The sequence below is a fragment of the Sturnira hondurensis genome, unplaced genomic scaffold, assembly GCF_014824575.4.
Source record: "Sturnira hondurensis isolate 20B ecotype Veracruz unplaced genomic scaffold, ASM1482457v3 Scaffold0022017, whole genome shotgun sequence".
Taxonomy (NCBI): domain Eukaryota; kingdom Metazoa; phylum Chordata; class Mammalia; order Chiroptera; family Phyllostomidae; genus Sturnira; species Sturnira hondurensis.
The window spans coordinates 4,743,851-4,771,480 of record NW_028094648.1 but is presented as its reverse complement, the minus strand read 5'-3'; the positions used below and the strand labels follow the sequence as shown (position 1 = coordinate 4,771,480).

The 27,630-nt window shown below is 37.8% G+C and overlaps 1 protein-coding gene across 9 annotated transcripts; it reads right to left on the bottom strand.

Annotated features, from left to right (window-relative positions):
- Positions 1-20: 20 nt before the first annotated feature.
- AASDH (aminoadipate-semialdehyde dehydrogenase) lies at positions 21-27,367 on the bottom strand. 9 transcript variants are annotated; one of them, XM_037034150.1, is made up of 17 exons: positions 27,283-27,363; positions 25,981-26,052; positions 23,601-23,855; positions 22,370-22,490; positions 19,844-20,166; positions 17,802-17,994; positions 13,637-13,878; positions 13,158-13,264; positions 12,491-12,663; positions 11,855-12,047; positions 10,782-10,897; positions 8,978-9,767; positions 6,358-6,521; positions 5,049-5,171; positions 4,407-4,538; positions 2,328-2,721; positions 21-367 (listed from the first exon to the last, which is right to left on the bottom strand). In XM_037034150.1, the coding sequence occupies exons 2-16, from the start codon at positions 25,986-25,988 to the stop codon at positions 2,332-2,334; spliced, it is 3,330 nt and encodes a 1,109-aa protein (XP_036890045.1). In that variant the 5' UTR covers positions 25,989-26,052; positions 27,283-27,363; the 3' UTR covers positions 21-367; positions 2,328-2,331. The 9 variants fall into 9 exon arrangements, with proteins under 9 accessions (XP_036890045.1, XP_036890046.1, XP_036890047.1 ...); XM_037034151.1 differs by having other exon boundaries at positions 8,978-9,323; positions 9,405-9,767; positions 23,601-23,897; positions 25,981-27,356; XM_037034148.1 differs by having other exon boundaries at positions 22-367; positions 23,601-23,897; positions 27,283-27,367.
- Between the last annotated feature and the right edge of the window lie 263 nt (positions 27,368-27,630).

The following is a 27,630-nucleotide window of genomic DNA, read 5'->3' as shown; positions in this document are numbered from 1 at the left end:
TTTTAAAAAAAAATCTTGTTGTGAATCTCAGTATAAATGAATGAATGGTGTATTACCTCAGAGACTAAGTTTTTAAGTCACCAAATGTATTCTGATCTTTTTTTCCACAGAGGTCTTCTATAAAAAAAACAAATAGCTCTAGCCTAATTTCTAAAAAGTGCTATTAAATATATTGATGTGTTTTGTTTTATAACTCCTTTTAAAAGTATTTGTTGCCCCTACAGGAAATAAAACATGGTTGTTCTCCAATAAAGTATAATAGACAAGTTTCTTAAACAAAATATAATCTTTATCATGAAATAAGACTATCCACATGCTTTTTATAATACTTTCAAATGTCTCAGATATATTCTATTAAAGACTGTACTTGAGACTTCCGGCCAAGATGGAGGCATAGGTGGAAACACTGTGCCTCCTCGCACAACTAAGTTTAAAGACAATGAAGTTTTAGTAACAAACATACAGCCAAAACACAGAAACTTGAACTGTATGGAAGTCCGACAACAACAAACCACTCAGCCAGACCGGTAAGAGGGGCGGACTCAGCGGTGGAGGGGGTCGGGCTGGAAAGATATTTTGGTCAGACCGACCCAGGAGCGTAGGCAGCGGCGGTTGGCGGATCCCAGGCGTGGGTGACGACGGGTGGACCCAGTGAGGGCGCAGGGCGGCTGGCTGACTGCGGTCACATATTCACGCATAGATAAAACAAGTGAAGGAGCAGTGAGACAGACCGCTCAGGCTAGGGCCCCAGCAACGGGAATTAGAGCCTGAAAGCACCAACTGGAAAGACTTTCTCGGGGTCCAGGGGCCAGGAGAGACTCCCAGGCTCACAGAGAGTTTGTTGGAGAGGCCCACAGGGTCCTGGAGAGTGCACGGGTCCACACACCTGGGAACCAGCACCAGAGGGGCCCAATTTGCTTATGGGAAGTCGCAGAGGTGACAGAAATCTGAGAGAGAGCCTAGCAAAGAGCCATTTTTTCCCTCTCTGATCCCGCCCCCACATACAGCGTCACAACCCAGGAACTGGGTCGCCCCGCCCTGGTGAACACCTAGGGCTTCGCCCCTGATACATAACAGGTGGGAACAGACCAAAACATTATGACTCAAGAACAGCTCAAAGCCCCAGAACCTATAATTCTAAGTGACCAAGAAATAGCCAACCTTTCAGATGGACAGTTCAAAACACTAGTGACAGGATGATCACAGAATTTGTTGAATTTAGTCACAAATTAGAGGAACAAATGAAGGCTAAACTAATTGAAATGAAGGGAAGTGTACAGGAATCCAATAGTGATGGAAAGGAAACTGGGACTCAAATCAAGGGAGTGGACCAAAAGGAAGAAAAAAATGACCAAACAGAAAAGAACAAAGAAATAAGAATTCAAAAAAAAATGAGGAGAGGCTTAGGAACCTCCAGGACATCTTTAAACATTCCAACATCCGAATTATAGGAGTACCAGAAGGGGAAGAGAAACAGCCATGAGTGTAAAACTTATTTGAACAAATAATAAAGGAGAACTTCCCCAGTCTGGCAAAGGAAATAGACTTCCAGGAAATCCAGGAAGCTCAGAGAGTCCCAAAGAAGTTGGACCCAAGGAGGAACACACCAAGGCACATCATAATTACATTAGCCAAGATGAAAATGAAGGAGAGAATCCTAGAAGCATCAAGAGATAAGGGGACAGTCACCTACAAAGGACTTCCCATCAGACTGTCAGCGGATTTCTCAAAAGAGACCTTCCAGGCAAGAAGGGGCTGGAAAGAAGTATTCCAAGTCATGAAATCCAAAGACCTACAGCCAAGATTGCTCTATCCAGCAAAGCTTTCATTTAGAATGGAAGGGCAGACAAAGTGCTTCCCAGGTAAGGTCAAATTCAAGGAGTTCATCATCACTAAGCCCTTATTATATGAAATGTTTAAAGGACTTACCTATGAAAAAGAAGATAAAAAATATGAACAGTGAAAGGACGGCAAACTCAGTTATTAACAACCACACCTAAGACAAAAGCAAACCAAGAGGACATCTAGATTGGAAGTGGAAACATAGAAATGGAGATCACATGGAGGGTTAGCAACAGGGGAGCAGGAGGAGGAGAAGGGGGGAGAAGGTACAGAGAATAAGTAGCATAGATGGTAGGTAGAAAATAGGGGGGAGGGCAGGAATACTATGGGAAATACAGAATCTAAAGAACTTGTGACACATGGACATGAGCGAAAGGGGGGGAATGGTGGGGGAGGGGTGTGCAGCATGGAGAGGAGTGAAGTGGGGGAATGGGACAACTGTAATGGCATAATCAATAAAATATATTTTTTAGAAAAGACTGTACTTGATCATTTTTTATTGCTCCCTAATATATCCAGACAATAAACGTAATTATTTCTACATCCAATAATAAGCATTGATTCCCAGACCACAGGAGAGGAGAACACTTCCCCAGGAAGTTCATATACACTTCGCAATTGTCCACTCTTGGATTCCAATATCCACAGTTTCCCATCAGTAGATGCTGCTGCCAGCAACATTTCATTGCTATGACTGTGGTTATAGAAAGCAAATGGTGTTGAATACACCCTGGAGGTAGTTTGAAACTTCCACTGGAGATGACCTTTCATACTACAACAGTAGATAAAGCAATCATGGGAACCAAAAAATATTTCTTGCTCTGATGCGTAAGTACATGGGGATGAAAAGATTGGCTCACCGGTAGAAAACTGCCAGACCTGAAGGGTGAAAAGGCAAAAATAACTCATTCATCTCATTTCAACAATTCTGTATGTTAAGGCTTCATGCAATTCTTAATGAAAAGGTAAGGGATGTAGGCTACTGAATGATAACTACACACAGAAAACATGGGTATTTCTGAAAAGTGGCAACCTCAGGTTAGACCTCTGTCCAGGGTTACAATCCAGCACAAAATACACCACGTATACTTATTGCACAAGTCATTTGCTATGCACAATATTAAATAAAATTAATTTGAACCCCATTCAAGAGTTATTACTAGCATTTTTAGAGACACTGAGTTTAAAAATAAAACTGCACTGAGTTTTCGATTATTATCGAAAAGTATATTATCAAAAACCGTGTCTCACTGTAGTCTCCTAATGTAGGGAGAAGAAAGTACATGGACTGAAAGGAAGAATCCATATTCAATAATTTAAATTAAAACTTTAAACAAGAAGCTATGAGATGTGTGTCTGACCTGTGGGTATATACTGTTTGCTTATTTCAAAGCTACTACTAGAGACAAACCTGTTGGCCAATATCTTGAAGAAAAGACACAAAGGAGAAAAGGCACAAGTCTAAGGTAGTGTTTATAAATGCACACTGTCAATAGCAGCATAATAAAAAACATAATAAAGAATGGGCATATACATGGAATATGACTTATAATCTCATTTCTGTNTGTGTGTCTGACCTGTGGGTATATACTGTTTGCTTATTTCTAGCTACTGTTTGCTTATTGCTTATTTCTAGCTACTACTAGAGACAAACCTGTTGGCCAATATCTTGAAGAAAAGACACAAAGGAGAAAAGGCACAAGTCTAAGGTAGTGTTTATAAATGCACACTGTCAATAGCAGCATAATAAAAAACATAATAAAGAATGGGCATATACATGGAATATGACTTATAATCTCATTTCTGTCCCTGACTTGGACAAAATCTACTCTGTCTGTGATTCATCCACACAAACAGGAGTAATTGCATTTGCCGCCTCTTACATCTTAGTAAGAACTTTGAAAATAAAAATATTATGTGAACAAAATAAAAGATTTCATCAAAAAGTGATTGTCACACAGAGCAAAAGAAACTGCTAGGGAATGAGGGGTGAATGTAGAATGAAAAGCACACAGAATCAAATCTAGCCATCAATGGGAGCTAGAGCTAGTGCACCCGTAAGCCCACAAAGTAATCCCCCAAATGAAACCCCAGCTGCACGTGTGCCACCAGTGACAGTCACTTGCGGTTACTTAAAGGAATGCAGATACTGCTCCCAACAAAAGACGGGATACAGCCCGGAGGGGGCCTGCCCTGCCCGTCACGATGTTGAAGGCAGGTTCTCTACCATGGAATCTGGGTTACACAACAGATTTTTGTTTTCATAGGAAAAACAGGGGCTTCTTCGCATTTTCATAACCTCAAAAGAAGTTAAAATAAAATTGGCTTACAATTGGAAATTTTTTCAAAATTGGGGGAAGGGGAATGGCACACGTATAACAATGTTTGGATAGAACCTTTTAAATCTACTACTGCACCATCTTCAAATGAAGAAACCCATGGCCTGACAAAACAGAACCAGTTTTCAACACAACTTGAATAATGACATTTAAAATTTTACTTCAGTTGTCATCAATTCCTATTGCTTTGAGAAAGACACATGAAATTGAACTAGAAAGTTTTACCTGTTCTCCGGAGTGAGTAAAACAAAGTAAATCCCCATCCACACAGCCAATGCACACGAACTGCCCGCAACACCGTGGGGAAGAGAAGAATGGTTTCCCACAGGAACGTTTCCAGACTCTGTCCCCAGTGGCCTGTCATGAGCAAAAAGCAAGTCCTCGCATTTAGTCGCTATTCAATTATCCTGTATAAAACAAACTCATAAGTCTCCTGGAGGCAAAGCTATAAAAATCAGAAAATGCTATAGTGACATGCTGACATGATTGACATGCTGAGAGTATAAATAGGGCTGGTTTGCATATGCACAGCGATAAAATTAACCAGTGCTATTTATGAGAGCCAAGACAAAAACTTGCAGCACAACCAGGTAAAAAATAACTAGCACATAATTTCCATCCCTAGACCATTCAAAATACTAATGTGAATGAGAAAATTCTGTTAACTTAAAAAAATAGATAAAAGACATGTACAGAACTTAGTTGATTTTACTCATCTTTCTAGACTTCATGCCATATTCTTAATGAGTTCAGTGCTATCTGGATTCTATGTAACTGAAACCACTAATGTTCAGAATTCAAAGTAAAAATATAACAGAATTAAAGAAAAACAGGTAATAAAACCAATATACATTATTTTATGCCTACCGGATCTACAGCCAGTAAAAGTCCTCCCAGTGTAGCAAAATACAAGTGATGTGGAATCAAGTTCAAACAAGGCGAAGAAAATATAGCTCCTCCACATTTTAACTTCCAAACACACTTCTTTTCCTGCAAATAAGCAAGCAAATTAATTAGTTTCTGCTAGTGGTTAAGAAACTCACATACCCTGTCTCTTACATGCTATGTCCATTTAACTAATGTAAGTTTTTATTTTTAATATAAAAGTAATAAATGGTATATGTATACACACAGTTTAATATAGCTGAGATCATTCTGAATATATACTTGGTGTCTAATTTAGCTCACTTCTTTATTTTTTTTGTTGTTGTTGTTGTTGGTCCGAAGGTTGTAGGTTATTGTTAAGCTAATTAACATTGGCTCACTTCTTTAAAACTCTTTAAATATTACTTTATACATAATACCCCAAATGAACAGAAAATATTTTATCTCTCTACCTCATCATTGGAAACCAATTGCAACTAATCCCTTGGAATTATAAACAACTTGGAAAGAGACATCCTGGTGCACATACCTGTCCACGTTTCTGATTATTTTGCCAGGACAGATTCCAAGAAGAAGAATCATACTGAATTGAAGGGTATGAAATAGTTACCTGGGGCCAAATGGCTTCCTCAGATTCTTCACAACCTTCCATGACTCTCTTCAGCACTTAACATTATCATTCTAATCTAATACTATTTATTTCTCTTGCAATTTTTAATTTTCATTCCTCTGACTATTAAAGAACTGAAATATTTAAATACATTTACTACCATTTCTTCTTTGGAGTCCCTTGTTTATTTTTCCTTTTCCTTGACCTTTTTTTTCATGATCTGTATATTGCATTGTGTGCCTACCACCCAAAGTCAAATCATCTTCTGGGTCTTTATATTTTTCATTTTAACTTATACTTGCTTTTTCATTCATACTTATAAATATAAATTAGTTTTAATTGTCACATGAGTTTCAATTTTTCTCCCAACCTCTTTTAAATTTTGTAACTCTAACTTTTTAAATTTTTATGTAATCAGGTCTTATTGATATTTTTCTTTGTGACTCTTTTCTATTGTCAGGATAGTAATTCTAAGTTCTTTATATTCCAAAACTCTAAGTAGCAAATTTATTTGTGAAAATTTGGTAAGGAAGTTAAAAAGTCTTAAGATATGACGGTTTAACTCCTTATTCTTCCCAGACCACAATGCTAAACTTGGAAAACAGCACCCATACCGCTCACCAACAGCACTAGACAGTTTCATACTCTGCCATGTAGGAGACTGATGGGGTGAATCCTTACATAAATGTCCAAAGCGTACGCATGCTGGTCATGAGAGCCAAGGTGAAAGAGTCCTGTGGTTGGGTCCATGGTTGCGGAGCTTTTCACAGCATCCTCAGCAGTAAACGTCCAGTATTTTTCTCCATTATTACTTTTCAGAACATAAACTAACCCATCATAACAGCCTGTTGGGAAACAAAATATAAAAGGTGAGATTTAGATGTTGCTAAGAAATAATTCTTTAGCCTAAATCATGACAGTTGATATTAAATGCTCTTCATGTGTACTTAGGGTCCACGTGCAGCTTGGGTTCAAACTGCAGCAACGCAAAGCAGAAACCGCACAGTAATCACTTATGTAAAATGCCTACTTAGTAGGCTTACCTTATTTTAAAAAGTACTGAGTTTCACTGATAAGAAAACAGCGAAGCCTGCTGCAGGGGACAGCGGCTCTGACAGAGCTGGACTCAAACCTAGCCATCTACCCTTGAGCATTAATTAGCCAGATTAATTAATTAATTGCCTAGCCTCAGATTATTTTTCTGCTGATGTGGACACATCTACTTTGGGGGTTGTGAAAATCAAGATAAACGCCCAGTACAAAAATGGTGTTCACCTTGTGAAGGGTGCTATTCTAAGAATTTCCTATCTATTAACTCATGTAATCCTCACAGTGGAGCAAGTGCCATTATACCTACATTTTTTGTAGATGACAAAACTGCAGCACAGAGACTGAGTAACAGGGCAGGACCACTCAGCTAACATGGGGCAGAGAAGACTCTGGATCCAAGAAATGCAGCTCCGGAGCCTGCGCTCTTGCAGCTCCACTGGACTGCTTCTCCCGATGTGGGACAGGGCAGGAGCCCCTGACTTGGCGTAGCCAAAATAACCCAGGTGGAAGTGGGGACGGTCAAAATCCACAAAGCAAAGACTGCTCAAGTTCCCTGGGGAAGCTGAATTTGGGCGTTGGCCCATCACTCTCTACCAGGGGTGTCCAACCTTTCAGTGTCTCCGGGCCACACTGGAAGAAGAAGGGTTGTCTTGGGCCACACATTAAATACACAAACACTAAGGAAAACTGATGAGCAAAAAAAGAGGTTTTAAGTAAATTTACGATTTTGTGTTGGGCCGCATTCATAGCCATCCTGGGCTGCGTGCAGCCTGTGGGCCGGGAGTTGGACACCCCTACTAGCTGTTTCCACCTATGGCTTTAACCACTGCTGCTCACTTGAAGCCCAATTTCCAGAACACTTGTTGTGCTGGGTTGTTTTGTTTTGTTTTTTCCTGGCAGTTACTGCTTGTAGCAAGAGAGCAGTTTGCTTAGTGATGCCAAAAAGAAATGTCTTGTTTAAAGCACTAAGCGACCACCATGTACCATAAGCTTTCAGTCTAGACACTTGGGATGCTGACAGTAACCTCAACGTGCTGACCTCCCTGGATGGGGATTACTCATGGTCATTTACATGTGTAACTGCAACTTTCCTGTAGTGTAATTTTCAAAATGTAGGTGTTTGAAAGGGAAGGATCAAACACAGATTCAAGCAGATCCCAGCCAGGATAGCACAAGCAGGGAGGTCTATCTCTACATACTAAGGCTGAAAAGTTTTGATGAACAGATTCTGTAACATGTAAAATGAAACCTAATGTAGGTGGGGAAGTAAAACGGAGAGGCACCACACTTGAACCCCCATATCCCTAGTTAAGTAAAAGTCACCCACTCTTAATGGGACTGCCTAGCAGCTAACACCTAATGAGCACTCAGTCTGTGCCTAGCAATGTACTAAGACATTCACAAGCACTGATCTCATTTAGTCCTCTCAAAAGCTCTATTACGATTGAGGTGGTTTTACATTTTGTCCACAAATTATCTGATACTCTTCCTTTCAAGAGCCTAATCCCTCGCCAGCCCCCACCTCCCCACTCCCACCCACCACTTAAGTGTGGGCCAGATTTAATGAGGTGCTTCCAATGAATAGAAGAAAGCAAAAATGATGGTGTGCAACTTTGGAGACTAGGTCCTAAAACCACTGCATCCCTCCTTTCCCTCCTGGATCACTTACTCTGAGGAGGGCTTGCTGCCGTGTGTGAGGGTATCCAAGCAGCACAAGGAAAGGCCCATGTGGGCAGAAACGGAAGCTTCCTGCCAAGACCCAGCAAAGAATGAAAGCCGCCTGCTAGCAGCAACGTGAGTGAGCCCAAGTCGGGCTCAGCTTTCGGAGGGCTGCAGCCACGTAAAAGACCCTGTGCTGGGATTTCCAGCTAAGCTGCGCCTGAATTCCTGACCCACAGAAGCTGTGAGATTTAATAAATGTGTTACTCCAAACCATTACATTTGGGGCTAATTTGTGATGCAGCAACATGTTTTATTTACTATGTCCACCAATTCAAGAGAAAACTGGAGTTCTAAGAGATTCAGCAACTTGGCAAAGGTCGAAGAGCTGGTAACAGCTTCAGAGCCAAGTTCAGACCAAGAGACTCTACGCCATGGCTCACACTGTGGGAATCAGCACATGGTTAACGATCATTCTTTGACAGCCCAATCCACCATACGTAAGTTTTTATTTTTTATTTAACATAGTCTTAACTAGATTATTGTATGGTAATTAAATATAACTCTGTAAACCTCAAATTCAGAAACTTACCTACTACAATAAAGTTTCCACACTTAGATACACATGCTGAGGATTCAATTCGACCTCCCAAAATCTGTTCCCATTTCACCTTCCCGGAGTGAAGGTCAATCGCCATCATTCTGTGAGAATGGGAGCCGATGTATACAGTTGCCGATGACTTTTCAGCAGCGGATATTACAACCAGAGGGGAAGCATCTACACATTTGCCTGTGTCTGACCTCCACCTCACACGTAACTCCATTGTCTCAGCCCCTATCACAGGAGTTCCACCTTCACACACTTCAACACAGGTTGAATCTTTTGACTTCCCAATACAAGCTGGAGGACTTAAGCTTTGCACTTTTTGAATGTTAGGCTGTGAAACTAAATCAGAAGAACAGGCTGAAGGGTGATGTCCTAACTTACATAAAAACCTAGTAGTATTCACAGGCAATATCTGACTCCCTCTGCTCAGTGCAATAAAAGCATTTATCTCATCTAAATTTAAAGGCATGACTGATCTCTGATGTAAAGATTCTCCACTGGTTTCTTCTTGATTAATGTCGCTGAATTTTCTTTTTGTGGCATAATTCTTGCTAAATGGCGGATCTTCATCTGGAAACACTATTTGAAGGACGTGACTGTAAATCTCTAAAATGGAACTGCTGAGAATAATTTCCAGGAGCCCAGGTACCGACGTCCCAACCAGTTTTTCAATCTCGTTGAGGAGCCGTACAGACTTTAAGGAATCTCCACCACTACTTAAGAAGAAGGACTCATGTGGAACCTTCAAAGAATCTTCTGAGAGACTCAGAATAGACTACAGATGAGAGAAGAGAAAAATATGGTGAAATAAAGGCCTAAAGTCAAAAGATTCAGAATTCAACATTTACAGATAATATACAGGGTGATAATAGCACCTACAGTGATGATATAAACATAAGACAGAAAATGTTTTAGTAATTAAAATAAATTTTAAAATTATTTTCTTTATAATGAAAGAAACCATCTCTATGCTACCAATTTTGCCACAAACTCACTCTAAAATTCACATTACACTTCTCTTTAGAGCAGTTTTCCTAACTATAAAATAGGGAATGAAATTATAAAAACATTTGATTTACTAATTATAAAGCCCTCAAGTTACTAATTTATGATATTTCTATAATATGGGAATAATATTTATCTTCATTTGCTTCATACAAAGCAAAATTATTTTCTAAAATTTAAAAATGAAGTAGATTAAGACTTTTATCTGGATACCCTTATTTTTAGACAAGACTGTACAATTATACCCTCTTTTCACAACCCTTTAGAAAACATATTTTATCTAAGAAAAATTACTGAACTAAGATTGTGATAAAAAATACATACATATTTCAAAATAAATTTTAAAAATTGTTTGAGATATCTATTATATAAATTCCCTTAAGTGTGTGCAGCTGAAAGTTCTTCTAGAATAATGATGTGCCCCCTTACACCACAAATTACGGTACAGCAAGGTTTGGCCATTTTCCTAACTGTGACATGGGCATCACTAGGCTCCACTGGCCCTCTTGGGGATAAGTTACGTCAAGATAGGTTTTGTGTGCTTGTGCCTTTTTTGACTACCTCACATCCAGTAAATTTCTTTATAGGGAGCTTAATTTAATCTCACAGCAGAGAACCTAACCCTTATTTTAATACAAATGGAATAAATGAAGCTCTACCTCTTACCACATGGGCAACAATAACATTCCATGAAAATTTTACTGGACTTATTAGGGTGCTATCATTCCCTAAAGATATTAAACAACCTCTTTACAATAATAAAATTATATCTTAAATGCTGTACCTTCCACAAATGCTGTAACTTTTCCCAAAGTTCCTCTTTTCCATTGAGCTTATGCTTAGACTTCAAGTTTGTGTAGTTTAGATACATGCTGCTTAACTCAGAAACATCAATTTTGCCTTAACATAAAAAAGAAATAACTTTTAAATTTGGCTCAAACCTTTTCTATCTTTGTTAGTCACAAGAATACACACATTTTTCAGTGTAAAGGTTAGAAAATCTATTGAATAGTTTGTCATAGATAATCAATTGTAAGAAAGCAGTCCTATCCTACCAAGAATGTAATGGGTGATAGATATACAGATGCAGATAAGAAAAGAGGATGAGCTAATGTTTCTGTTTAAAGAGTTAAAGAAATGGTACTGAGCAATTAACTGAGCAATTATTACATTTTGAAGTAAATATTAAATAAAGATGGAATTGGGAAGGCAATATAATATGGTAATTAAGAGCAAATAAGTGAGAGAGAGAAAGAGAAACATGATTTGTTGTTCCACTTATGTGTACATTCATTAGTTAATTCATGTCCATGTGCCCTGACAGGGATTGAACCCACAGCCTTGGCATGTCGGGATGACACTCTAACTGAGAGACCCAGCCAGGGCCTAAGAGCAAATGTTTCGAAGCCAAACAATCCTAAACAAAACTGCAACTCTACCACTCACCAGCACTGTAATCTCAGAAAAATTACTTCATCTCTTTACACCTTACTTTTCACATCTGCAAATAGGAATAATAATACCCACTCACAAGATTTTCTGGAGATAAACTAGTTAATTATACAAAACATTTAACAGACTATCTACCACAATATATACCATATTACTGTATTTTAACATGCATAATATCACTTTTTTGCCCAAATTTTTGAGGGAAAAATAAGGGTGCACATTATACATGGGTATAATGATTACATACCATGGGTGTAACAACACTGTGTATAATGTACAGAAAACTGTGGGTGCACATTATACACAGCAAAATACTTACAATAAGGATCTGCATGGCCTTTACACTATTTATGAAACAATTAGTATCATTTGGCACTAAAACATATCTGCTTCAAATTATTTTACCGTGAGATGTGAATGGCAGGGAATCAATCAGCACAAGCTCATCTGGGATTGCATGACTTGGAAGATGTTTCTCCAGTTCTTTAAAGATGTAATCCTTTACTAACTCAGTTTTGGACACGATGAATAGAATCAGTTTTTCCTGATTATACCATATAACTGCACAGGAGTCCACTTGCTGAAGTCCTTCAGCAACCTATGAGAGAGATCATCCCAATTTGCCAGTGAAGACATTTAAAAACAAACTTCCTAAATGCTCAAACTTATTATGTCTGAAATCAACATAGTCAAACTACATTGTGAAATACACTACATATTTTTAAAAAACTGTTCTATTACTATTACCAACACACAGGTTCTTAATATTTTTCAAAAATAATTGCTTTTATAGCAAAATAAATCAATTAATTTTCAGTTATCAAAATCCATTTTGTCACTTATTTTTTTAAACTATCTCTTCATGCTAGGAATAAAGAGCACACTGAATTATCCATACCTTATATTATAATTCATCACCAATACCCAAATTTCAGGCTTCAATGATACTGATAGAGAATCTTAGCATAGAAAACTGGTGGCAGCTGTCTCTAACACACATATATGAATAGATAGCTTAGTACTGAATTTAAATACTTCTACCTGTTGCACAAGTTCAATGTTCAGACGTTTGCCATGGCGTTTGATCTGACTGTCCTTTCGCCCCAAGAAAAATAACTCGCCATCTTTCACGGTCACAAAATCCCCTGTGGCTCGCACTGTGCCGAGTGCTACTGTCATTTCCCCATCGAGAAAACATACTCTGTTTCTGCCACCTGCACAAGATACAAACACCAATGTAATAAAAAAGAATACAGGGAAAACATATTAAAAACCTTCAAACCAAAATATCTCCAACAGTTCAGTTACTCAGTTTCAGATTTTTAATATTTATAAGAAAGGTGGGTTCACTTTTAAATATTATAAAATTAGATATAATAACCTCAAGTGAAATAAGGGAAAATTTTTCTAAAAACAAATGTGATTTTAAAAATTCTTAGAACACTGACTAAATAGAGTTTTGGCTATAAATATAAAGGTCCAACTTCCTTAGAGTATTAGCCACTGTTATCTCTAACAATTACAGCAACTTATTAAGTGTTTCATTGCTATGAAACATTTAATGTAAATGTTTAAAATTAAACATTTGATGAGATTAAATTTATCACCACCGAAAAGAATCCTAGATACAAGAAAAACTAGGGAAAAATAAAATTAACACTGATTTTTTCTTGAAAAAAAAAATCCCAATCAATAAACATAAAACCACCTAAATATACTTGGCCATTGCCTTCTTCAATTCTGAAACCATCAGCATCTCTGACTTCAACTACTGTTCCAAGCAGTGGAAATCCCAGTTGTACAGGCAATTCACATCTACAAAAACACAACAATCCAAACCAGATTTCACATCTCTCATTAGAATAGAATATTTTCCAATGTATTTAAATCACACTGTACCAAATAAAGAAACAAAATGTTTTTTGTTATGCTGTAATTCAAAGATTACCAAGAGGAAAAGGTTAGATGGAAAAGTCATCACGTTATTTGTTGCTGTTAAGTCAGAGAAAGTTCTAGCAGGGTCTGTAGCACCAGTTATAGTAAGAAAGGTTCTGGATTCTCAGCTTAAAATTCTAGACTAAATAGTGTTCTAAAATTATTACCCCAGTGCCTATCAAAAGCTCTATTAGTGTTAAGATACTGGAAAAATAGTTTCTTTCTAGCCTATTTAGTTATTAAAACTCTTACTTCAAAGTAGAGTTAAGAATCTTCTCAGGAATCCTGTAAAAAGTCGCCCAACTTGATACCTCAGTGATACCGTAAACATTAAATATTTGTGTTCTATTGCCCTCTTCCCTCCAGCCTCTGAGGACAGTCAGTGATGGAAATGCTTCACCTCCAAGGGCTAACACTCGAAGAGAAGTATTGGCTGACAAAATGGTTGACTTGATAAGCTGAGATCCAAATCTTCTAAGCAATGTCGGGGTTGCCTGTAGATACATTAAAAATAATTTATTTTTCTCCATTTCTTTAAAAGGTAAACACTGCAATAATTGGTTCAAAGCTTAACACTGGGAGCCCAAAAGGAAATTAAGATTATGTTTATTAAATGGCAAATCATATTTTGAAAACTCCTGAGGCAACATTATCTTCTGAAAGTGAATATCAACTTTGCTTTAGCAAAAAACTTGAGAAAAATATTAGTTATGTTTCATTATATAGTTTAGACAAAAAGGTTTCAAGAAAAAAACGATAAAATCTAGACTATCAACTTACATTCCACTCTCCCATTATCTCTGTGTAAAAAGTACACAAAAGGGGTAAAAAATATGCCTAAGGAAAACAATATGAATAAAGATTTTTAAAAACAGCTTTATTGAGGTATAACTGACATACAATAAACTGTAAATATTTAAGGTATTCAATATAAACTTTAAGATAGAATCTGTGAGACCATCGCAACCCAAATAAACATATTCATCGCCCCTAAAATTACCCATATACCATTGTAATTCTTCCCTCCAACTGAACCCCTTCTCCAGACACATGCTGATCTATTTTCTATCACTTATGATTAGCTGGAATTTTCTAGATTTTATAAAAATACAATCATACAACATGTATTCTGTTTTGATCTGGCTTCTTTCACTCAACACAAATACTTCATGATTATTCTAATTTGTGTGTATTAATAGTTTATTCCTTTTTGTCTTATTTAGTCTGTTCAGGCTGCTGTAACAAAATACCACATATTGGATAGATTATAAACAACAGGCATTTGTTTCTCACAGTTCCTGGATACTGGAATTCCAAGATCAGGGTATCAGCATGGGTGGGTTCTGGTGACAGCCCTCTCCCAGGCTATGTACTGGGAACTTCTTGCTCTCACAAAGTAGAAGAGGCTAGGGAGCTCTGTGGGATCTCTTCTGCAAGGGCACTAATCCCATTCATAAGGGCTCCATCCTCCTGACTGAAGTTCTCCCAAAGGTCCCACCTCCTAATACCATCACATTGGGAATTAGGACTTTAATATGAATTTAGGAGTGGGGGGATAGATACACTCAGATCATAAAACTTTTTATTGCTGAGTTGTATTCTATGGCGTGGTTTATGAATGCCTTTTGCATTTCCACATAAAATTTAGGATCAGCTTGTCAATTTCTACCCAAAAAAGTCTACTAGGATTTTGATGGGGACCATATTTAATGTGTGGATCAATTTGGGGAAGAACTGTAATCTTGACATTATTGAGAATTCTTATCCATAAACATAAAACATCTCTTCATTTATTTAGCCCCTCATTTTTTAAATAGAGTTATTTATTTATTTATTTATTTTCAGAGAGAGGGAAAGGGAGGGGGAAAGAGGGAGAGAAACTTCAATGTGAGAGAAACATCAGTTGGCAACTTCTTGCATGCCACCAACTAGCTCTTCAGTATCTATCAACAATATTTTATAGTTTGTACTGTTCAAGTCTTGCTCTTCTTTAAATTTATTCCTGTTTTATTGTTCTTATGCTATTGTGAATATAATTATTTTATTGTTTTAATTGGGGGGGTTTCTATTATGTAAAAATACAGTTGATTCTGTATATTGAGCCTATATCCTCCAACCTTGCCAAACTTGTTAGTTCTTGTAGTTGCCTCTCTAATGAAATGGTATAAATAGCCCCGGCTACTGTGGGGCAGTGGACTGAGCTCAAGCCTGTGAACTGAGATGTCATTGATTTGATTCCCAGTCGGGGCACATGCCTGGGTTGCAGGCCTGGTCCCCAGTTTGGGGGTGTGCAAGAGACAACTGATCATCTCACACATTAACATTTCTCTCCCTGTTTGTCCCTCCCTTTCCCTCTCTCTACAAATAAATAAAAATATTTTTAAAAGTTATAAATAATACAACTTTTGTTACCCAAAGTAAGCAAAAATGCCCAAATATATTTTAGGTTTGTAAGGAACAAAAAATTGGGCCTTTCTTCCCAAGAGAAGAAACTCCTTATTCCTTAAACAAACAGAATAGATCCTTAATTTCCTCAAAAGCTCAGTCCATTTCACTTTGGGGCCTTTCTCCTCCACAATAACTCAACATGTTCAATCTTTTTCCAATTTTCAAAATCTTAGTAGCATGTGTTCTCTTTAAGATCCTTGCTTAGTATCAAATTACATTTGGGTAAGATTATTATTTGTAAATAAAATCTGTACAGGGAGCTCTTTTTAAACACACACACACACTAATTCTTGATGACTTACATATCATTTAATAAGAAATCTGACTTTGGAAGTAAAGATGAACCCTGACAACAAAGCTAAAATTCACTATAAGATAGAACATGTTGAGGAGGGAGGAGCGGTAAGGGGGAAATGGAGACAATTGTAATTGAACAATAATAAAATTAATTAATTAACTTACAATCATGTGTTTTATACAAAAGAAAGAATAACTTATCAGTTTCTGTACTTCCTTATTCAAAGTCAAATGTGATCTGCTGATAATATTCCAAAATAAGTATTGTCAGTTAAATAAAATCACCATGAAACTATATGCAAAATTTGCTGTGTTCTTGGAACAGAGTTAGTGAATGTGTATGAGTTTCTCAAATAGAGCAATGATGCCAAAAAAAGATAAAAGCCACTGCTAAAGTAAATATGTTTGAGATTGTGCTAAAACATTAAGCAAGAGGATTGGAATAAAGAGGTATTGTTCACAAACTTGACACAGAAGTAAAGTCTCCCAATTCCTTTGGTAACTATCACTCAAATCTATTATAGCACATTGCAAACACTGCCTGAAAAATATGTTCCTCTAATTTTATATGAAAATAAAAGCCATATTAAAATCTTGTCCAGATTCACAGAATGACTCACCAATAGGCATGTTTATATATATGTATATCGAGTATAGCAATATGGCCTGCTAGGTATCAATAGACATAAAATTCTCATCTGTTGGTGAGTAATTCTGTATGACTGGTATATACATGTATACACATATAGGTATGTATATATGTATACATGTATGTGTGTGTTTTATTTTTCAGGATGAAAAACACACTGCCAAAAAACCAAACTCAGAGGCCCTGGCTGGCGTAGCTCAGTGGATTGAGTGCAGGCCTGCGAACCAGATGATCGCAGTTCGATTCCCAGTCAGGGCACATGCCTGGGTTGCAGACTGGTTCCTTGCAGGCTAACTACCAGCAGGGGATGCACAAAAGGCAACCATACATTGATGTTTCTCACCCTCTCTCCTTCCCCTCTAACAATAAATAAATAAATAAAATCTTTAAAAAAATAAAAAAAACCAAACTCAGTACCAAATTTTGTCTTTAGGGCAGAAATTTAACATCCTCTTGAGTCTCATTATGCTCTATATAAGCCTGGTATTTTTAGTTTATCATGATATACACACAGTATCTCTCTAGTACCTAACTACGTGCAATTAGTATCTTAAGGCTTGTGTACCAATAACATACTTTCAAATATACATTTTTAAATTGTTTAAATGCCAAACTTAAATATGTTTCTGTAAATTAAATTTGCTAATGTAAAAATTAGAAAATCTAAATTTCTAACTCAATTATAATTTAACTGACTTAGTTTTTAGTGTGAAATACCATAAACTCAAACTCTTAGACAGGCAAAGCAGCCTATCCCAACAGATCTGAGCGAAAGTCGAGTTCCTCTAGTTATTACACTATATACAAAATGCACAATAAAATAATCTTCTAGGCAGAATTAACTGATTTTTTTTCATTCAAAAACAAAAAGAAAAGTGAGCTCATCAGAGGACAGTCTTCAATAATCCAACTAGATTGTCATGAGTCCATTATAAAGAACTACAGGAGTGCAAAATATTTTCTAAAACACTTAACGTATTGAATTATGGAGAACTAAACATTTCATTTGCTCCTAAAATGTACCTGTAAAATAGTCACTCTGTGATGGGAAAAGAGAACAGCAGCTAATTTTGATGGGAACACTTTGACAGCAGTTGGTACAATAAGCAGAGAGGCACCACTTGATAGAGCAACAAATATTTCCACAACTGAAGGATCAAAGGTCAGTGGTGAAGCCAGAAATAAAACATCTTCTTGTGTGATCTCAAAAAGTACCCTAAGGCAAAACAGAGTGCAGTTATGAGAAAAGTCTAACATTTGGTAACCACATATTCTAACAAAGAATTTATGGCCATTAAGTGTTTGGATGCAAGCCAGATTTTTACTCTTTTTCCCTTAAGAGTTACCAAAATAGTGCTATTAATTCTAGAACTCTTCTTTATAAATGTAAGGATTAAAAGCCATTTAAAACCATATATTATTTTTTTACCATGACCTATTTCATCATCTGTGATATCATCTGTGTCAACTTGGCTGGATTGAGGTACAGTCCCCAGAATTCTCTTTCTAGAATGTTTTCCATTCGGGTAGAAGACAAGAATATTCTCTCTTGAAAGCTAGAAGACAGAGGGAGGCAGTTGCATTTGGTAGCACACCCACTTTTGGCCAGTTATTCAGTGAAATACTATTCTAGGTGCTGCTGTGAAGGGATTTTTGTTAATGATTAAAGTTCCTGATCAGTTTGACTTTAATTAAAAGAGATCTCATACTGGGTTGGCTGGATGTGGTCAGTGGGAAGGCCTTTAAGAGAATGTTTAGGTCTCTTCTGATTCTCCAAAACAGCAGCTGAGTGTGCAATTACTCTCCCTACCCCATGGATCTTCTTTCCTAAGCTGCACGTGGACAAGCACATGCCCCTGAGGTTCCACCTGCTCAAAACCATCCCTTTCTGACTGTCTACCCTGCAGACGTCATCATTGCTTAGTCAGCCTGCACAACCGTAAACCAATTCCTTGTAATAAATCTCTGATATATCCTCCTGGTTCTTCTCTTCTGGGAGGAATCTGGACCTATTCTATCCTACTTATTCAGTGATGCTTAGTAGAGACCTCTGACTCCCTTCTCTCACTATCTGGCACTTTTTCTTAGTAGCTAAACAAAAAGCAGCACAGAACGTATGTAGCAAGGTGATAAATACAGAGCATGGACAGTCATTGTTGACCCTGTGGCACTGCTGCGATTTGAACACACAAAACCTAACCTGTCCAAATGCAGGGATTACCCTAACTTCAAAATATCTTCAAGTATGGTGATGTGGGGACCCATTCCAAAGCCCAGAGTTGGTATGATTATTTTAAACAGAAGACATTTTAGATTCAACAGATGTAGGAAAAAAGCCTTCTTCAAGCATCCCTTATCTGACTATAGCCATAGCTTTTGGGAAATGAGGCTGCCACAAATTCCCTTCAGAGTGGCTTTTACTTCCAGCAAGGACACGAAGAGGAAATTGCCCCAAGCCCCTCTGCAGGGGAGTTTGACGGCCCAAGGCAGGAAAAGCTACTCTCATCGGCACAAACCAACATTATTACAGAGTGTCTTATTTCTCTGTCTTCCCTAAAGCAGCATACTCCTTCTTCCCACAGAAGCCTTTTCCTCCTCTCCCCTTTCTCTAACAAAGTAGATATATAAGCCCTCTAACTTTAACCTTTAATCTTTTCATGGTGAAGGAGTGGAGTTAAAGGCACTTGAAAAACAGCATATATAAGAAAAACAATCTGATCTTCCTTCCCCGCCCCCATAAAAGGAGGAGCTGAAACTCCCATATGAAAGACGTCCTCTCTACACCAGAAGGAAAGTAACATTCTTATCATTAAGAACCAGAAGTTGAAACTCAGAGAATTCTATACAAAAAGACCTTGATAAAATAATTCTCATCTTCCCTTGGCCTACCCACATAGCTGAGTCACTTTTTGAACATGACTTTGTTCAACCTGATACAAAAGCAAACGCAGGTTTTGCCATCTCTGAGTCTTTATTCCTTATGAAGGGCTGTCACGTAAAATGTGCATGGTTGAATAACGCAGGGGCTACAAGCACTGAAGAAGGACTCTAAGGCCAGAACTCACCGAAAATGCTGGATGTTCGGCACTATGCACGCATGAGGGACTCTGACAATCTTAGGTATCCCCGTGGTGCCTGATGTATGGAGAACATAGGCTAAACAATGCTCCAGCCTCGCGTCCATGAGCTCCTCTGACTTTCCTTCACTGCTGTTCTCAGAACTTGTGCTGTCTGCCATTTTTTCTTTTGCAGATTTCTGCTCACTATCATCTAGCGTCCAGCTCACTTCAACATTTTTCCAGTGAAGTCTGAAGAGTACTAGGTCATTACGTTCTACTGTAGATGTATCAGATGTACTCAGTAATGTTTCATAGGAAGATCTGAATTTCTGTTCAGTGAAGAACAAAATTTTCCAATATGTTAAAAGACATTCTTTTTTACCTAGAAGTAATAAGAATTGTTCATTTACTCATTCATTATGGCTTTTTCATTTTTTCTAAGAACTCACTATACATCCAGGGATTAAAATAATAATAAGTTGGAAACCTCCAAGAGTAAAGTGCTGTCTTTATTTTCAAAATAAAGATATAAAAACATACAACCACAGTACAATGTACTAAGTGAGACAAGGAAATATGCTTAAAATGATAATGGGAACAGAGGAAGCTGAACTTAACCGCCAAGGTCAGAGATTGCCGCTTCCTATGCAATATTTGTGTTTATAAGTAGCTACTCTTCAAATAAAGAGCCAATACAAAGACCCAAGAAAACTGGTGTTGTGGAGAGTATTAAACATTCCAAAAAGCTGCAGAATTGGGCAAGAGGAAGGTGCGTAGTGCTGTTAACAAGAGATACTAATCCTGAGTAACTGCACAGTCAGCACTGAGGAGTGTAGGCCTTACCCTGTAAGTGCTGGGATCCAGCTGAAGGTGGAAGAAACCCCACAGACTAGACCTCAATCTGTCGAGACTCCGCTAACTGGGAGCCACTTGATGAACCGTCTGCAACAATTCAGACATGCTACACGAGCCCGAACTAACGTGTCGCCACCAGAGTAGACAGAGAGGGTCTCTGAGCAAAGAATCAACAGGGCTTGGTAACTTTCTGGAAATAGAGTGAGCCCGAGAAGACTGAGTTTCTGGGTCAGGTATTTGGTAGATATAGATTAACACAGAACTACAGAACCAAGTTTGGATGAAAAGTTGCTAAATTCGGTTTGTACATGTCAAAAGTGAGGTTCCTTTTATTCTGATAAGAAGCAGCTTAATAAAATATAACTTAAGTTTTCATTCAATATAAATGAGAGGAAAAACATCAAACCCAGAAGTCTGTGGTGTTTTCTGTTTGTTGGGTGTGTATGTATTACGGGTGGGTGTGATGTGGCCTGTAATATTCCAACAGTTAGAGATACATACTCTAAAGACTTGGCTCAAAAATCATCATCTACCATTAAAATTTTTCTCTCTCTACTATTACATTTCCTTCACTTAGGACAATGTCGCACTACGCAGACCTTACAAGTTTGGGAGTATTATCCTTTTCTCTCCAACTAAATTATAGACATTGGAGGGCAAGAATCCTGTCCTGGGCTGNTAAATGAGAGGAAAAACATCAAACCCAGAAGTCTGTGGTGTTTTCTGTTTGTTTGGTGTGTATGTATTACGGGTGGGTGTGATGTGGCCTGTAATATTCCAACAGTTAGAGATACATACTCTAAAGACTTGGCTCAAAATCATCATCTACCATTAAAATTTTTCTCTCTCTACTATTACATTTCCTTCACTTAGGACAATGTCGCACTACGCAGACCTTACAAGTTTGGGAGTATTATCCTTTTCTCTCCAACTAAATTATAGACATTGGAGGGCAAGAATCCTGTCCTGGGCTGCTTTCACACGCCAGTGCCCTCCCAGATGACCTGACTCTAGATAAGAAATGCAATGTAAGCTGCATCTTGCCGAACATATAATACCGACACTTGACTCTAAAGCTGTGTTTCTTGGCTAGATCTTTGGTTGGCAGTCAAAATTTTTTTAATGTAATAAATTTAATTTTCCAGAAAGGTTTGACTTAAGTACCAATCTCTTTTTCGAAATCTAAGCTTGCTTTAATTCTTTAATGGTTCTGACCACTGTAAATTGCCATAAATATATAAAAGTTTCAAGTATTATAAAACTTTCCTGGGATGAAAATCACCTTGGAGAGAGAAAGGAAATTCAAAACGAAGCACAATACATTATTATAAAACTAGAAGATATGTTCATGCCATAGAGCAGTGTTTCTCAACAGATAATGGTGGGGGGAGGGCACTTCCCACAGATATTAGGTAACGTCTGGAGACAGTTTTCGTTGTCAGAACTAGGGGATGCTACTGGGATCTGGTGGCTGGAGACCAGGCATGTTGCTAAACATCCTATAACATACAGGACATTCCTCACAAAATGCAATTACCCAACTTAAAATGTCAATAATGCTAAGACTGAGAAACCCTGCAGAGTCAGTAAATCTAGACATTAAGAGGAGATTAAGCAGAGACCCTTCATATGAAAGGTAAATGTAACAACGAAGAACACTTAAATATATATACTTACGTTAATTTGCTGTTTTTCAACAAGGATATACTTTAGATTACATTTTTTCATAAAATGAGTTGATAATGCTGGTGGAGAATCTGGATCAATGGGAGCATAAGCAGCAGGGACTTGGAGAATCCTAAGGAAACAAAGTATATAGTTAGTATTCGGTGTACATTGAAAATAATCTTTAAGCATTTCTGTTTCTCTATGTACTTTACTATTCACTTTATCAGAAATTCCCAATGTTTTTGTTGACACATTTTTGCTTATAAGTAGTTATTTTTTATCTAACTCTTAAAAGTAAATATCCTGAAAAGTGAAAAGTGAGAAGTTTACTATTTAAATTCTCATTACCTAATACAGAGAAATCTAAGACTTTAAAACCTAATGTATTACAGTAAAATAAGTTAGGTTAACTGGATACTAGTAGATACCAAACAGGAGGCAGACTCTTATTTACTCATCTATGTAGACTAACCTAAAATAAACTAGATGTCCACAGGCAACTTATTAGTATGCAGAGGGACTCTGGTAATCTGCATACTAAAAGGACATATTTCACCAAAACCTGTATACCTTCACAGGAAAACAAACATGAATGAAAAAATTTAAAACTTTTTTCTTACATTTAAATAGTTAAACTACTAACACACATACTATGGGATGAATATCAACTTGTCTAATTCTTTACAGCTTGTGTTTACTGCAGAACCCTAATACAGAAATCACTACATGAGAATAGTATTCTAGAACAACTTAAATAATTGAACATTTTGCAAATATTTGTTTGAATTAGTGCCTTCTTCAACTGATATCTCAATTTTTAGGGAGTATTATCCAAAACTCTCAATTATTTATTCATTCACTTACTGAATACTTGAATAATTAAGACTTCAGTCTTAGAGGGATAAAAAGTGATATTATTTGTGAAGTAGTTGTTTTCTTTTATCTAACAATAGAATTTATAACTTTTCCTTTAGCAGACAAATGAAGACCGTATATTCTGGAAACATTTAAATGTTCTACTATTAGTGAAAACTTCTAGTCTCTTCTAAATAAGCTCAGAAGAATTAATTTAAAACAATCCTAGGAGAAATATGATCTCCTTTAGCCTCTCTAGAATATACAAAGCAATACCAAAAAATCCAATAATAAAGAGAAAAATAACCTGCAATATATTCTATGTATTAAAGAATCATAAAGTAGGTTAGAATAACATCACATTTTTAGTTCTAAAACATATTACCCTAAAATCCAAGAGGGTACGTTTATCCCAGGATGGCAGTAGAGACCAATTTCTCGAATTCCTTGGAAGTCACAGTGTAATAGCAGAAAATCTGATAATTCTGAAGCAGCATTAACCAGAGTCTTGTAGGTATAGTACACTGGAGGTTGGTTGTTACATTCATCAAAACATACAGCTATTTTATTGGAATAAATGGAGGCAGCCTCGTGTACCAGTTCCTGAAGAGTCATTTCACTGAAGCTGATGTAAACATCACTGGTAGGAGAAGTGTTACGGGGACAGGAAGTTTCATGGAGCCTGGGAGAGGGAGACGGAGAAAGAGAAACTTCTGTACGGTCACTCCTCACAAAAACAACTGTGTCAAAGGCATACAATTAATGAATCTCTGAACTTATGAACTGCCTATGGTAACTTTGCTAAGAAAAATTATGTTGAAAATTAATGATACAACCACCCCAATGCTGGGTCAGAGCTGGAAGAAAATTTGGGAGGGGGGTGGTAATATACACAGATGAAGGAAAAAACAAATAGAAATGTAGAATTCTCTGTCAACTGACAACAATGTAAAATATATATATTATAGATATATACACACACACACACACATATATATAAACTTAACCAATAAAACCAAATTTAAAGCACCACATGCCTAATTTTTTCTTCAGTATTGTTACAAGTTGATTCATATAAAGTGGTTAAAAACCTGTATGATTACTTTGAAACGACTAATGCAAATAAAGTCTGGGTTTAGGAACTGAACTTAGGAGAAAGCAAAATCAACCTTTGATAGAAAAAAAATTCTACCCACAATCCATCCATTTTTAGTCCACTATTTATAAATGATGCTAATTACTATTTAATATAATACTTTACACAGGTCACATCGAGTCACTTTATAATTGTTAAGACATAAGCTATTTATACTCTATTTGATATTTAAATTGCCAATAAATATTTACTTAAATTTAGACTCTAAATGTAGTACTACAACTCAATAAAACACCGTATCAATACAATGTTCTCAAGGCTTCTCAATACAGATTAAATAAAAATATTTGAGCCCTGGCTGGTGTGGCTCAGTGGATTGAGCATGGGCCTGTGAACCAAGGGATCGCAGTTCAATTCCCGGTCAGGGCACATGCCTGGGTTGCGGGCCAGTTCCCAGTAGGGGATGCATGAGGAGGCAACCATACATTGATGTTTCTCTCCCTTTCCCTTCCCTTCCTCTCTGAAGATAAATAAATAAAATCTTTTATTTATTTTAAAGATTTTATTTATTTATTTTTTAGAGGGGAAGGAAAGGAGAGAGCGAGAGAAATATCAATGTATGGTTGCCTCTCATGTGTCCCCTGCTGGGAACTGGCCCGCAACCCAGGCATGTGCCCTGACTGGGAATCGAACCACGATACTCTGGTTCGCAGTCCCCTGCTCAATCCACTGAGCTACACCAGCCAGGGCAAATAAATAAAATCTTTAAAAAAAAAATATTTGAAACTCATCAAAGAAATTTTAGGAATCACTAATTTTTAAAAAGATTTTATTTATTTATCTTTAGAGGGGAAGGGAAGGAGAGAGGGACAGAAATATCAATGTATGGTTGCCTCTCGTGCGTTCCCTACTGAGAACTGGCCCACAACACAGGTATGTGCCCTGACTGGGAATCAAACCATGATCCTTTGGTTTCAAAGGCCTGTGCTCAGTCCACTGAGCTACACCAGCCAGGGCTAGAATCACTAATTTTTTTTAAAGATTTTATTTATTTATCTTTAGAGGGGAAGGGAAAGAGCGAGGGAGAGAAACATCAATGTATGGTTGCCTCTCATGTGTCCCCCACTGGGAACTGGCCTGCAACCCATGCATGTGCCCTGACTGGGAACCGAACCACGATACTCTGGTTCGCAGGCCCGCACTCAATCCACTGAGGTACACCAGCCAGGGCTGGAATCACTAATTTTTTAAAAGCTCAAAACTACTGGTATTTCCTTGAAGGTAAAGGTGATTTTTTAAAAGCCTACTTTCCAGATTTCAAGGTAAATAAGATTTTAATTATTCAAGTTTTTAAAGTTTTCATACTTATTTAGTTGATTTTCCTACTGCTTCAAAATACATTTTCATCCATGTCATTTTCTATCAATTAGAGAACATTGATAAAATATTCCTACAGAAAGCAAAATGAATCTACAACTGCTGAAACCCATAAGGTTAGGAAATGTTACGCTTTCTAAATACAAAGTTTAAAATTTTAAGGTTAACTTTAGTACTTAGTGTTCTTTTTAGTAAGCATTTCTACAAATACTATTTTGTGATGCACAAGGGAAAAATTTGAAGCTTCCTTCACACATACAAATGATCACTGTAAAATATTAGGAAGACTTACCATAGCATGCACTCAAATTATGGCAGATGACCTCTTTCCAAGCAACAAGACCGGAGGATGCCTTCTGCTTCTCTGCCAAATATAAAAAACAAACTGCCTATACGATAGAATGTATTATACTAAAGCACTTTTTAAAATGCCAAAACACATACAGCAGTTGATTTTTCATTTGAGGACAATCTACTCAGTATATGATACTCCAAAAATACTCAATATCAAGGTAAGGGGCAAAATTATAAAGTGAAATTGTTTAATGCCACCTGATTCGGTGGCTAAATTCGTTGCAGTACACCTGAAGTACACCCTCCCATACACCTGAAGGTTTGTGGGTTCCATCCTGGGTGGGTGCTCATTCGGGTGGTACCCTCTCTCACATCACTCACCTAGCTCCATCTCTCACCTCCTCCACCCTCTCTAAAATCAATGAACATATCCTCCGATGAGAATTTTTTAACAATGCCATTTTTATGGCAAATTATAGCAATCACCACACAAATTACAGCTACTCAATTAAGATGTTTTTCTACTTTTGAGTTTCCCAGTGGTTGCCCCAGAGAATTAAGGCAAAAATCTATTCTTGTTTAAGGTTCTCATTTTCATTAGAATTCTATACTTATTGGACGCCTGAACACTTCTTGGATCTTTCAAGGGGGGAAAAAAAGCGAAATCTGGTAAACTGATTTCATAAGTAATGAGATCATTAAGTTTAAGATATTATTTACTTTACAACTACAGAAGCTGCTACTTAGTCATCACAGGAGTGTCATCAAATTCTCTTGTTTTGGGGATTCTCCCAAGGTAACTGGGTGTTTTAAAGAAAGTTAAGTAATCTAGAAACTCGTTTCCCTGTATCCACCAGCTTCTTAACTTACGTTATTAATTACGTTTAATAACAATGAACTTTATGGCTTCCCAAACAATTTTTCATTCGCTCTTTGAAACCAGCTAGCAGGTAGGCAGGGCAGGATTATTTCCAAAGAAGGAGCAGGGGATCCAAGGCTGGACGACTCAGGGACATCACACAGATCGGTTTAGTCTTTGCACGACACCAGCCCTCAGACACCACTGATTCAAATCAGAGGCCAAGCGGTCGCCCTGAAGCTGGGACAACCGGTGCACAACCAGTCCCAGGACTCGGGGTACCCTGCCTCCTTCACACTAGCCCCCGCCGGACTCAACCTCCTGCCACCACCACCCATTCTGAAGGCCTTGAGGGGTGGGCAGGAGGTCCGAGCCTGTCCAAACCGCCTGGCAGCCCACCCAAGACACCTAGCCACACACAGCGAAAGACCAGTCACCCACGAGGCCTTAAAGATTAGCCCACTGCGCCGCCCGCGGGGATCTGGGAAGCTCTCTTGCTCTCTGGGAAACCATCCGAGTCGCTGCGGTGACGTCATGCGAGCGACCGGGACTTGTCGGTGTCGCTCTGCCCCCTCCCGAAGCTACGGAGCCAACAGGCTGCAAATGCCGACGGTTTTCTCGCAGAGGGCTCACAGCTCAGACGCCTGCTGTAGTCGTGCTGGGTTTTGAATAGGTTCGCGAGGACTTTGGAGCTTACTGGCTTGAAGCCGCACCGTTCATACTGCCAAGAAACTCTGGGCAAGATACTTCAATTCTGATTCGCGATCTCTATGTTCAAAAAGTGGAGAT

What these genes read in the sequence shown, in the direction of transcription:
- AASDH (XM_037034148.1), bottom strand. An exon ending in GTACCCTCTTGGATTTTAGG is followed by an intron (nt 22,491 to 23,600) that starts GTAATATGTTTT and finishes TTGTTTCCTTAG; the next exon opens with GATTCTCCAAGTCCCTGCTG. An exon ending in CGTACGCTTTGGACATTTAT is followed by an intron (nt 5,172 to 6,357) that starts GTAAGGATTCAC and finishes GCTTATTTGCAG; the next exon opens with GAAAAGAAGTGTGTTTGGAA.